This window comes from Octodon degus, unplaced genomic scaffold, assembly GCF_000260255.1.
Source record: "Octodon degus isolate 3935 unplaced genomic scaffold, OctDeg1.0 scaffold00127, whole genome shotgun sequence".
In the NCBI taxonomy this organism is placed as follows: Eukaryota; Metazoa; Chordata; class Mammalia; order Rodentia; family Octodontidae; genus Octodon; species Octodon degus.
The window spans coordinates 3,033,742-3,045,310 of NW_004524703.1; the positions used below are offsets into that span (position 1 = coordinate 3,033,742).

Sequence of the window (11,569 nt, forward strand, 5' to 3'; positions counted from 1 at the left end):
ACATGGCTTGGAAGGACCCTCGGGACACAGAGGAGGCTTTCCCTCTTGTCCACAGTGTATTTGCATTACTCTTATGAAAACCGAGGAGGATGATCAATGTGTGGCACATTTTACCAAACGCCTCATAGGAAAATAGAGAAATGCATGGGAAAGGCTCTCAAAGAACAATGACCTCCCAGAGGAAAATAATTTGTGCCATTGTATAAAGTGGCAATGGGATGAACCTTTACTTATTTCTTTAAAAGAACAGTTATTTTTACAACTGAAAATAAGATTCAGAAGTTTGGAGATATAGCTCTTTGGCAGCATACATGACTAGCATGAGTGGAGCTCCTGGTTCAATCTGTAGGGGGAGAGAAGGGGGAGAGAAAGAGAGAGAGAGAGAGAGAGAGAGAGAGAGAGAGAGAGAGAGAGAGAGAGAGAGAGAAACAAAAAAAGAAAAAGAAAAGAAACCTTACTTATGTCCCACTAGGTGAGCTTTGAAACTTGTGCCCTTAAATTCCAAGAAAAACTAAAAAGTTCTCAAAATAGCTGAGATTCAGAATTTCAGAGGAGCGTCTTCTGCCTTGCCACACCAGAGAGACTCGGCTTCTACGTCCTTGGTGGCACTTTGTGACACCTATGCAAAATCTAGGGGAAATCCAGCTCCTGCCATTCGTCTGGGGAGCCTGCCCGCTGTTCTGCCCAATCCTTTCTTCCCTCCTACGCCTGAAGTTCCAAGAAAGGTACAGAGTGCGCTCGTGGAACACGGAGTCAACTGCTGTAGAACAAATGTGACATTTTCTACAAATTTGTATGTCCACAAAACTAATGCTTAGAAATTCTCATCCACAGAACTGGGAGACTGATTACTTTTACTAATGGTATTTGAGCTGGAGAATGATGGCAATTTAGTATTCAAGATGCAGAAAGATGGGAATTTGTCCTGGGCTCAAAGACTTTTTTTGCCACAAAGACCTGGACAGACACAACCGGTCTCCAGCTCACTTGTGCAGCATCTTCTCTGACCACACCTTTACAACTACCTGGTGGAAACAAAGGGGCACCTCTCAGTCATCACCCATCCCTTGTGGGCAAGGGGAGGCCTTCCTCTTTCCCTTCCAGCCTCCTCTCCTTGGCTTGGCTGTCCCTGACCAGAAGTGACCCCAGTACCCGCTACTGGTCCCTGCAGTGGCCGTGGTGGGATGCTATCATGGCAGTCACCTCAGGCAGCAGTGACTGCCCACACAGGCCCGCCCTCTCTGGGCTCCATGCACCCTTAGGCTGAGACATCTGCTCTGCATGCACAGCGCTGCCCAGGGCTCACACAGCGCCAGCCCAACCAATGACCACTAAGTGAACAAAGGCTCTGTGACCAATTGGCTACTTGATGTGCTTACCTGGACAGGCCAAGGGCATTTTAAAACAAAAATATCCCCAAAGGAGCCTTTGATGACACCTTCTTCTCTGAGCCAGAGGGTCCTGCTCACTGTCCAGTCCTCCCTCCTCAGCAAGTATACCTGTGCCCCCACAGCCACTTGACCTGGACTCCTGGGGAGATCCAGAGCCTGGTGCTTGCATGATGCATCTGGCTCTGCTGTGTCCACTTAGATGGCCTCAGCATTTACCTGGCTCTGCCATCATCTCGGGCTAGGAGATCACAGCGCAGACCACACAGTCTCCCACTTCCGCTATTGTCCCTCTCCAGGACACTGCACAGAGCTGCCATGGTTATCTCTGAGAGCATAGAGAGGGCCACTGTCACTTTTCCAGAGCCCTGCAGGCTCCCTGACCTGGCTGTATGACTGCACATTCCTGGCTGCCGGCTTCCCCTTGGCCATGCTGCAACCAACACTTCAGTCAGCTCCAGGTTCTTGGTCCTCCCAGGTTGTGACCCAATTCTCCATCCAGCACACCCTACTCTCTATCCCCGTAAGCGCCTTCTCCCTCCTTCCCACCCTCCCTTGCTGGTCTCACACACTTCCTTAGTCAACCCTCACAGAGACTTTGGCCTCAGAGCCCTATCTGCCTCCTTCTGAGCAGAGTGGCAAGTGTGCTTGCTCGCTTTATATTACTTTCTGCCTGTTCCACCACAGAACTCCAGCTCCTGGGTCACAGAAACACTGGGACCAAATCAGTAGCCATGAAACAGTGGACGTTCACGTAGTGTTTCATTTCCACAACACATTGTTAGGAGGAAGCTCTTCCTATCTTATCATTTTACCAAGAAAAAGGACTCTGAAACATGACCTCACTTGTGCACCCCAACATCGATGCATGGCAGAACTAGTTCTCTCCGGGATTTGGTGGATCCACCTAGAACCAGAGGAACTCCATGGCCTCTCTTTGCTCCTGAATTTTTCCCAGAAGGGACAAATGCACCAGTGTCCCGCTTTGCTAGTCCACAGCTATACGTGTGATGATGTTTCCTGTCATTATTCCCTAGCTGTCTGGGTTTGCTGATATCAGAACACCTGTTACAGGTAGCAGTCACCAGTTCCCAATCCTCATTCAAATGTCAGGCACTGAGTCCGTGACCCCATCTTGTTTTGTACTACAGATTGAACCCTGTGCCTTCACACTGAGCCACATCCCCAGACTTCATATTTTTCATTTTGAGACAGTCTTACAAAGTCACTGAATTGCCCATGGCAGGCTCAAGCTTGGCAATCCTCCTGCTTCAGCCGCCCAGAGTACCGGGATTACAGCCACCATGCTTGGCTTAACTTCTCCCTCTTTCATAATGGCTCCTTACTAGCATTTTGTAGGCAACCAAGTTCCAGCAGCTGCTATGATGACAGTGTAATAATGCATACCTCGGAATTCCAGTCCTCGGAGTTGAAATGTGACAAGACCATTGCCAACTTCGATCAGGTGGACAAAGGCATTGAGGTCATCTGAAGCCAAAATAAAGCAGTCACCAGAGCTGTAGTTACCCCAGCGACCAAGAACCAAGTCTCCACAGAGGGACTCCTGAAGGGTCCTGGTCAGATGCTCGTAAAAGATGGAATTGAGGTTGTTGTCATCACCCCCTAGAGGCAGACAGGAAATACAGTTGGAGAGTGTTCACACCTGGGATGCATAACTCGTTGTTAGAGTAAGGTAAAATTCAGCCTCCGAATTTTAACACGGGAAGGCTCGTTCTCCACTTTGTTAGTGGGCTTTATGAGACCTTATTTTTTTGCTCTAGATTCTCTGAGGCAGTATCCTCTATATATCTGGACTGACAAGCGACAAATGCTCGCCAATGACAAATTCCTATATCCAACTGAGACTCCTGAGCTTAGACCCGTGCACCTACTTAACATCTCCCAGCCTCCACAAATCAGGGACCCATCATCCACCTTTCCCGTCTGAGCACTCACATCACCCTCCATGCACCCACAGCAAGGGACTTTCTTTTCCACTCCATTTTCTCTCCTGCGTGTATTTCTTAAATCTACCATACCTGTCTCTGTTACTCCATATCCCAAAGTAGCACCATTTCTCCTGCGGACCACAGCCCTGGCCCTGGAGCTTTCTGTTTGTCCACCAGGACCTACCAGGTAATTTTCTCTATCTGCAGCCAAGATGAGCTGTCCAAGTTGGAAAGTAGAACGTGACAATCACCACTGTCAAAGCCCATTTCTGAAATCCTCTCAGTGCCCCTAAGACAAAGGCCCTTCTTCACCTGGCCTGCAATAGGGTCACTGTAGACTTCATCAGTTACAGTTGAGAGCTAGGCTGTCCTGCATCCCCCAGCTCCTACTGGCTCAAGAGTCCTTTCCTCCTCACTCAACACAAAGCGGTGTCCAGTCCAGTGACCCATATGCCGCTCCCATCCTGCACTTTGGTGATGCCGCCCCTGCCCAGGGGACATAAACCAGAGGATGCTCTTTCATGCCCTCTGTTTTATCAGCTGTTGCTCTTCAGACTCTCTTCCCAAAAGCCACCCCTCTGACCCCTCAGCTAGGAAACTTTTAGTGACAAGTTCTAGGCTTTGTGGTCCTCTCTGAAGCACTATCACTGCTGGAATTTTGTTTTGTACGTATGTAGGCACACAACTACTTGATGAGCATCTGCTTTCCCTACTGTACCATACAGGCAATAAACACAGGCCAGAATCTGAACCTGCTGCCATTTGTATCCTAGTACAGTACCGGCAGGATCTGTAACCTACAGTAAGAGCTAGCGAAATATCTGTTGAATAAAAGATGACAACATAGATAATAGTTTAAGACAACCGTTTGTAGAAACACACACCTCAAGTAACTCCAGTGTATTTTTTGTTAAATTCATTGAAATATAATATACAAATATGAAGCAGTACAAATTTATAGATGTCTGTATATATGTATGTATATGCTATGATATGTAACACAATTATTGCAAATATTGTTTTATAAAATATGTATTGTATAAAATAAATTATATATACACATATATGTAAATGATTATTTTCTAGGTATAGCCTGGTGCCACTTATTTGTAAGTTACAAATACCGACAAAGCCTGCTTAACTGCAGAACACTTTATAGAGAAAGCGGGCCTTCCCAGGGTACCACTCCAAGAGTCTTGAGGAAGGCGAGCCATCGCGTGACCACGTGTAAGACCTGGCCCCCTGTGCCTTGTGTGCACCACGGCTTGCTCTGCCTCCTCAGGGAGCCCTAGTCCTTGGCACTGCAGTTTATCTGTGGTGTGCTGCAAGACCTTGGTGTCATGCCCAACCTGGGCACTTATGGGTAAAACGTCTATGGGTGTTCACTGATAAGAGTCACCAGGACGGGACCTCGGGTCCTCTGGAGTGAGCACCTGCAGGGCGAAGGCTGCTCTCCACGGTGACTATGCGCTTCTGTGTGCCCAGAAGACTCAGCACTCTCATTCTGCCTCTGACCGAGGAACTGGTGCAGTGGTAGCGGTAGTTGCTCTAACTGTGGGGATGGTGATGCGCAGGGAGGATGAAGAAAGGGTGCAGAAAGGGGATGGGCCACAGATACTCTGCTTTCCGGTAGAAGGTCGGGGTGCATATGGAGGAGGTAAAGTGGGGGTGCCATGCCTGTCCCATGGGCTCCCTGCTGGATACTCCTGGTGTCTTCTCTCCCTCTCTGGACTCTCTCAAGCTGAGGAATACAAGCTTTTAAAGAAAAGACTGAAAAACTAGAAAGTCTCCCTGGTCTTTGGTCCCCTGGGTCAAAGTGCTAGAAGAGAATAATTTTTTTTAGGGTTTCTATTTTAGAAGCAGCTATTCTTTAGGGTAGAAATGCTGGCTCTGGAAAGCCAGAGCGATGTCGTATTTCCCTAAAGAGGAAATGCCTAGAAGTAAAAATTCAAGCTCCCTCGCATTTTCTACTTGGGTGGAAAGAGTTTCTGGAAACCGAAGGTAACAGTTCTTACTCAAGTACCCTGCTTGGTGCTGGTGGGCCCCAGGGCAGGTTGATGGGTTCAGCAGGGTGGAGATGTCCCACATTCACTTATGGATGAAGAAGAGCACAGCCTTTTGCTTAGAAGTCACTAAGGGAAGACTATGAGACAGAGAGGGTCTCCACTGGTCTGCCATGGCAGTTGACAGCTGTATGGATAGCAGCACATTTATCCCCCAACTCTGGCCACTGGGAGGATCCTGGACAGCGGGCTGAGCCTAAAGCATCCGCTGGCTCACTGTTCTCCACTCAGGAGGCTGCCTGACCTGCCCTTATGCTCATTGTCTGCGATGAATCACAGGCATCCCAAGACACTAATTAAAGATGACTTTTAGACTCTAGTATTTGAAGAAGAAAGATCTAAATGAGAAAATTAACCTTTGCTTAAATGTTCAAACTATTTGACATTTGAATAAAGCAAGCCAATTAAATCACTGAAAGTGGAGATTTGACTCTGGGTATCTTCCTGGCACACGGTGACCACACATCTGCATAATTAGTGAAAATGAAAGGATACTTAAGATTAGCTGAAAGCATTACACACTTATGTAACTGTTCACATGGGCAATGCTGGTGGCCACACGATGTCACAGAGTGCCACAGTTGTATACCAAGAAGGTGCTATCATCCCTAATCCTTCTGTTGGATGACAGGAAGTTCTACAAAAAATTGGCCTGGCTCACCATGTACTTTAAAATATTTATTTCTGATTTTATATTAATTATATGAGTGCAATTCAAATACAGGTGTTCCTGACTTGACAACTTTCAAATTTATAATGATGTGAAAGCAAGATAGGTTGGGTAGAAATCATTTTTCAGTTATGAATTTTGATCTTTTTCTTGTCTGGTAATTCTTGGCTGATGTGCTCGTGTTGGGGGGCAGCTGCCAGCTAGACTTGGGGCCACATGGGGAAAGACTGACCCTGCACTGTGTTAGGTTGCTAGGCTATGAGGGTCTGTAAGTTAGGGGTCTCACATGCAGCCTCAACATAATGATAGCTTTAATTCACACAGAGTCACTAGAGCATCTGTACTGATCCTGGACATGGTACAATTCTTTCAAGAAAAAAATCTTAGGCACAAAGGAGAACATGACATCACGAATTCCAAAAATATCCACCCCTCCTTTAAAATTACAATTGAAATTTGCCTTATTATAAGAGAAAGGAAGAGATAAATCAGCTAAAAATAAAATACAATACAAAAAGAAAAAAGTCAGATAATTTTCTAGTGGGTAATTCCTTCCATAGCTTAATTTTGGCTAACACGTCTTGATCTTGGTTTCTAGAATGTTTTATCTTTAGCAACAGTATAAGGCTGGTGTTTTTCCAAAAACTAGTTTTTCCTAAAAGACCCATCCCAAGGTTTATACTCTAATGTTTGCCATACACAAAATAAAATATCTTAACAGAGTCATTCGATACTCAGTAAGTGCCCAATCAACTCTAAATAATGGAGGAATGCATTTACAAGTCAAATCAGGCTGCTTGATCAGTCCACTTATTCAGTGTTCTTACTAGCTGGCACGTTTACCAAGAAGTCCATTGTCTCCATTATGATGTAAGTACTTAACTTTCTTGTGGAGATCCATCGATATAACAAAATAGGGAAAAAAATGGCAGCAAGAGTTTCTTACCTGCATCCCTTTCCATTTGGACCGCCAATCTTGTGTTGGAATTGTCCACTCGCCTGGTGCTAGAAGGGGCCACAAAAGAGAAGGTCATGGTCAGCTCCTGCCCAGCTGGACAGCTGCTTGGCTCACTCAGAGCCAAGTTAGTGAGCAGAAAGCACAGAGGAGATCATGCTTAAAGTGGGAGAATCGCTTTAATTGGAGGGTGCTGTAGAAAGAGAGGCCTCTCGTTGCCAAGAGCGGGAGGGACAGGCACTGGAGGTATGCAGAAGGGGGAGATGGGGAGTTCTCTGACTTATAGGAAACAACTTTGAGCACCAGATCCACAGTAAAAGTCACGAGTATGAACTCCCAGGAAGAGCCCCTTCCTTTTAGAACCTAGAGCAGTGTTCATTCGCCCAGGTATTTCTCTTTCCAGACCAATTCTAGAACATCCGCACTCACTGCCTCCACTTGCCACACGAGCTGGGCATACTCACACAGATCTTTCTCAGACTGAACTTTTAACACAAAAATACTTCCTGCGTACTTACAAGGAGACAAACTGTCTGCAGCCATGATGACAAATGCCCACCACAACCAGTTTTGCACATGATCTCTCCGACAGTTCACCTTGCTTCACAGCTTTGGAAGTCCATCCAGCAGTGACTTCTCTTGCGTCGGAGTCAGCAAGGAGGGACAGGCTTGTTCTAGATTTCTGAGAGGGGACCCAGCAACAACAGCCTTTCCAAGTGACCTCCTCACAGATGTAGACAACCCATATGTACCCTTAAACTTCAGATTTCCTCAAATACCACATCCCCAAGACTTGCGGTAAGAGTCATAGTCTGCTCTGCCCCTCTTTCTGCTTAGAGGCCGCACTGTGGTCCTCTCATCCTTTCAGCGGTGGAATAAAAAATTGGTCGCAGGCTTCTGAAATTGATGACCTTTCATAGTGGCAACAGTGGCAGTCACAGGTTGCCCAGATGGACACATTAGCCACTGAGAACGGGATTTCAGAAGAACCAAGTCAGCACTGAGGACGGGTTTTGCACAGCTTAAAATACCGAGGCTTCACTTTCATGTTGGAAAGCCTGATCTGTGACTCCACAGACCCTGTTTTTTGTCATCATACCCTTTGCTTTCTGGAACCCAGCCATGGAGCCCTTTGTTGCCACCTCACCATGCCTACCCTCCAGCTCTGTGTACCATCCTCCCCCTTATCCTTTATGACAATGGTTCCCTCTCCTTGCACCGTCCCTTTTGTCCCCTCAACTGTTTCTCTCTGGACTCTCATCCCTCATGTCTCTACCATGTGCTTTTTCTGGAAGCTGCTGTGACCTTGGTGACAGGTGTCTCCCTTCTTTGTGCTCTTTTTTTCTGTACTGGAGATTGAACCCAGAGATTTTCCACTGGGATGTATCCTAGCCCTATTTATTTATCTCTATTTGAAACAGAGTCTTCCAAAATTCCCAGGCTGGGCAGGAACTCATGACCCTCTTGCTCTAACTTCCCAGAATGCTGGGATTACACGTGTGCACCATCATGCCTGGCCTTTGCCTACGCTCTTTTGTGCATTTTACCTCTCCACAGGAGGGGATTTTGATTAATGCCACTAACAATGGTGGCCACTCGTGCTCATGTAGCACTTGCTGGTGTTGGGCACAAGGTCTGGGTACTTTCCCGGTCTGGGTTCACTGTACTCACATAGTTTCCTTCTGAGGCAGGTATTGCTGTCATACCCACTTTCACAAAGGACACAGTTGAGGGTCAGAAAAATGTCAAGCACCCAAGGCTGCAGACTGAATGGCTGGAGGAGCCAGGATTCTAACCCAGGCTGGTTGGCTGCGGGGCCTTCATCCACACCACACCCTACATGTCTCTGCGTGCTTATCTGACTATATCTATCTCATAAGCCAGACCCTGCATGTCCCAGGAGCAAGACTTGGTTTTCAGTTGGCAGAGTGGTCAGTATGTACTTGCTGAATGAATGAAGAATCAAAGGTAAGGTTGTGAGATTTGTCCCTATGGCACCTGCAGGAAGAAGGAGACTGGCTATCACTTGATGCCACCAATTTGCTGCATCTAAACATGACCACTGACGTACTCCATGTGACTTAATAAATGGCAAGCATTGGTCAGGAATGGTGCTTAAAAGGAGATTTTAGAACGTGTACTTCTTTTGTGAACCTGTCGTGTAGGAATCGGAGATTTAAAAAAATACTGTGGTGGACTTCCAATTTGAATAAATAAATAAAAAGCCTTGCATTCGTGGGATTGGAGAATGTCTAATCTTTTTTTTTTTTTTCCTGCATTGGTCACTGAACAACTACTGGGCAGCTCCCAAATGAACTAGGTGGAACCGCCCCACAGATGGCTTGGAGAACGGGTGACTCTGTTGCATCAGCAGAAGGCACAATGCTCCCCACACCACTCTGCCACTGCTTCAATTTTCCTTCCAAATACTCTCATCAAAACTCTGGAAATCAAAGAGCCCAGGGTGGCAGAAAAATAAAGCAAACAACAAATTTCTTCTTAATGAAGGCTGAAATCCCATGTCTGCATGGTCGGTCCCTAAATGGAATTTTAATTTCACCTTAAGACCTAGGACAAATGGAATTTTCAGCAGCAGAATAAACAATTTTTACAGTGGGAATGAGCCAAAAGAAAGTCATTTACCAGACTCCTGAGGGAATGAGAACACCCTCTGAAACAACATCCACTGGAAAGCTGTCCTTTCAAGAGCCATAGCTACTTGGAATGCACAGTGCTGACTTGGGGTGAGCAACAGCCTGCAAGGCCGCAGGGGGCCCGGGCCTCTGGCTCCCCATCACTTTCCTCAGAGGGTGAGGTGTCAGCCAGTCTGGGCAATCGGAGCCTCCCTCTAGTAACTTCCTTCTGCAGATTCGGTGCTTACGACTCAAAGTGCTAATTAGCTCGGTAATTGGATTTCTGCCTTCACTGTCCTGTCGCATACGGTCAAATCTGTTGTTCAAAGAGAAGGTGGGGCTTGAATCTCACCCCTTCGATCTCAGGGGAAGTGTGCAAGGCATTAGGCACGTAACTGCATGTGATGTCCTCAGCTCTGCCTGGCGGTCACTGTGGACCACTGGACAATGGGAGCCTGGGCCACAGACCGCAAACCTCCTGAGTTCTTTCCAGAGAAGTGGGCTCACTGTGAGGAACTCTCCTCACATCAGCAGATGGCAGGGCTGGCTTCCCTCTCCTACCTGTCTTCCTACCTCCAGGCCTATCTCACTAGACAAACACCTGATTTCTCCTATGGATTCCTCAGAGCAACTTGAATGATTTAGCAGCAGCTTAATCATACTACATTAAATTCCCTTTTGTCAGCACATACCCACTATTACATGGAAGAATTCCCCTAATCTACCCTTGAAACATGGGTGGCTGGAGTGAGAAGCGTGGTGGGTGTTTGCTCTGACAGCAGACACAGATCGGCTCAAGAGCGGACAATGGATCTGTGCCTGGGCAGGGTTGCCCTAGGGAGATGTGCAAGATGAAAAGCAGTTGGAATTCCAGTGAAAGGTGCCATCTCCTCATGAACTGGCTACATGCACAGGCACATCTGGGTTTGACTTTTACTTTTCTGCCACTGCCCTGACAGCCACACTCATTCCTGCAAAGTCAATGGTGCCACCCTGGCTGCTGGCCACCATGGACCCCAGGAGAGGTTGGCAATAGAGACTCTTCTGAGGACAGGCTGGCCAGAACACCGAGGCGGCCTGCTGTCCAGTGGGGTCTGGACTCTGGCTTTGTTACATCTGCCCTTCAGGATCCAAAGTGTGGCTCCTTCTGGCCATCTCTCCTTCCAGACGGCAGATGCTCTTTGGAAGTTGGCTACTGTGTCGGGTACTTGCCTTCTGGAGATTTTGTCGAAATTCCCTAGTACCTTGGAGAGTTCGAGAAATCAATGACTTTAAATTGTAATAAAACTGTTGACTTCCCCCCTCTTAATATTTCACTTCATTCTCTTTAGTTGCCCTTACTGGGGGGAGGGAGGTTGGCCCTAAATACCTAGCAGGTTAGGACTAGTAACTGAACTACTAAGGATGCTTGTAGAAGTTATGAAAGGGTGGGTAGTTTCTAACTGCCTAATACATAGTCAGTGCTTCCCGGTGCTCCTGAATGGTATGTCCCATTTTCGTTCTGCATCTGTGTTTGCACATCCTTGTGTATGGGTGTGTGCGTGTGTTCTGGCATATACACTACAGCTAACAATTCTTAATTATGTTATTCAGGTCTTACACATCCTCATCTGATTCTGGAACTCTTGATCAGTTATGAATGTGGAAAAGTGAATTACATTTCCAACCATGGGTCTGCTTTTATTTTCTTATTATGTCATTTTTTAAATTTTTTTCTTTGTGAATTTTGTTATGTAGTTTAAAGAATTGATATTTATCATTTACCTTCATTATGAATTTAGTTTTTAGCATTATATAATGTTCTTGATGCTAACCACTTTTGCCCCAAACTCATCTATGTTTAAGATTAAACTAATTGTAGCTTTAATTTGTTCACTTTTACCTAATTCTTTCACTACTTTTATTTTTAGC

At 46.4% G+C, this 11,569-nt stretch overlaps 1 protein-coding gene across 1 annotated transcript in view; it reads right to left on the minus strand.

Moving 5' to 3' along the window:
- Nucleotides 1-11,569, minus strand: part of Pcnx2 (pecanex homolog 2) — a 213,213-nt gene that overhangs the window by 47,637 nt on the left and 154,007 nt on the right. The window contains 2 exon segments of the mRNA XM_012516813.2: nucleotides 2,796-3,011; nucleotides 7,017-7,075. Coding sequence (XP_012372267.1) covers nucleotides 2,796-3,011; nucleotides 7,017-7,075 — 275 coding nt within the window.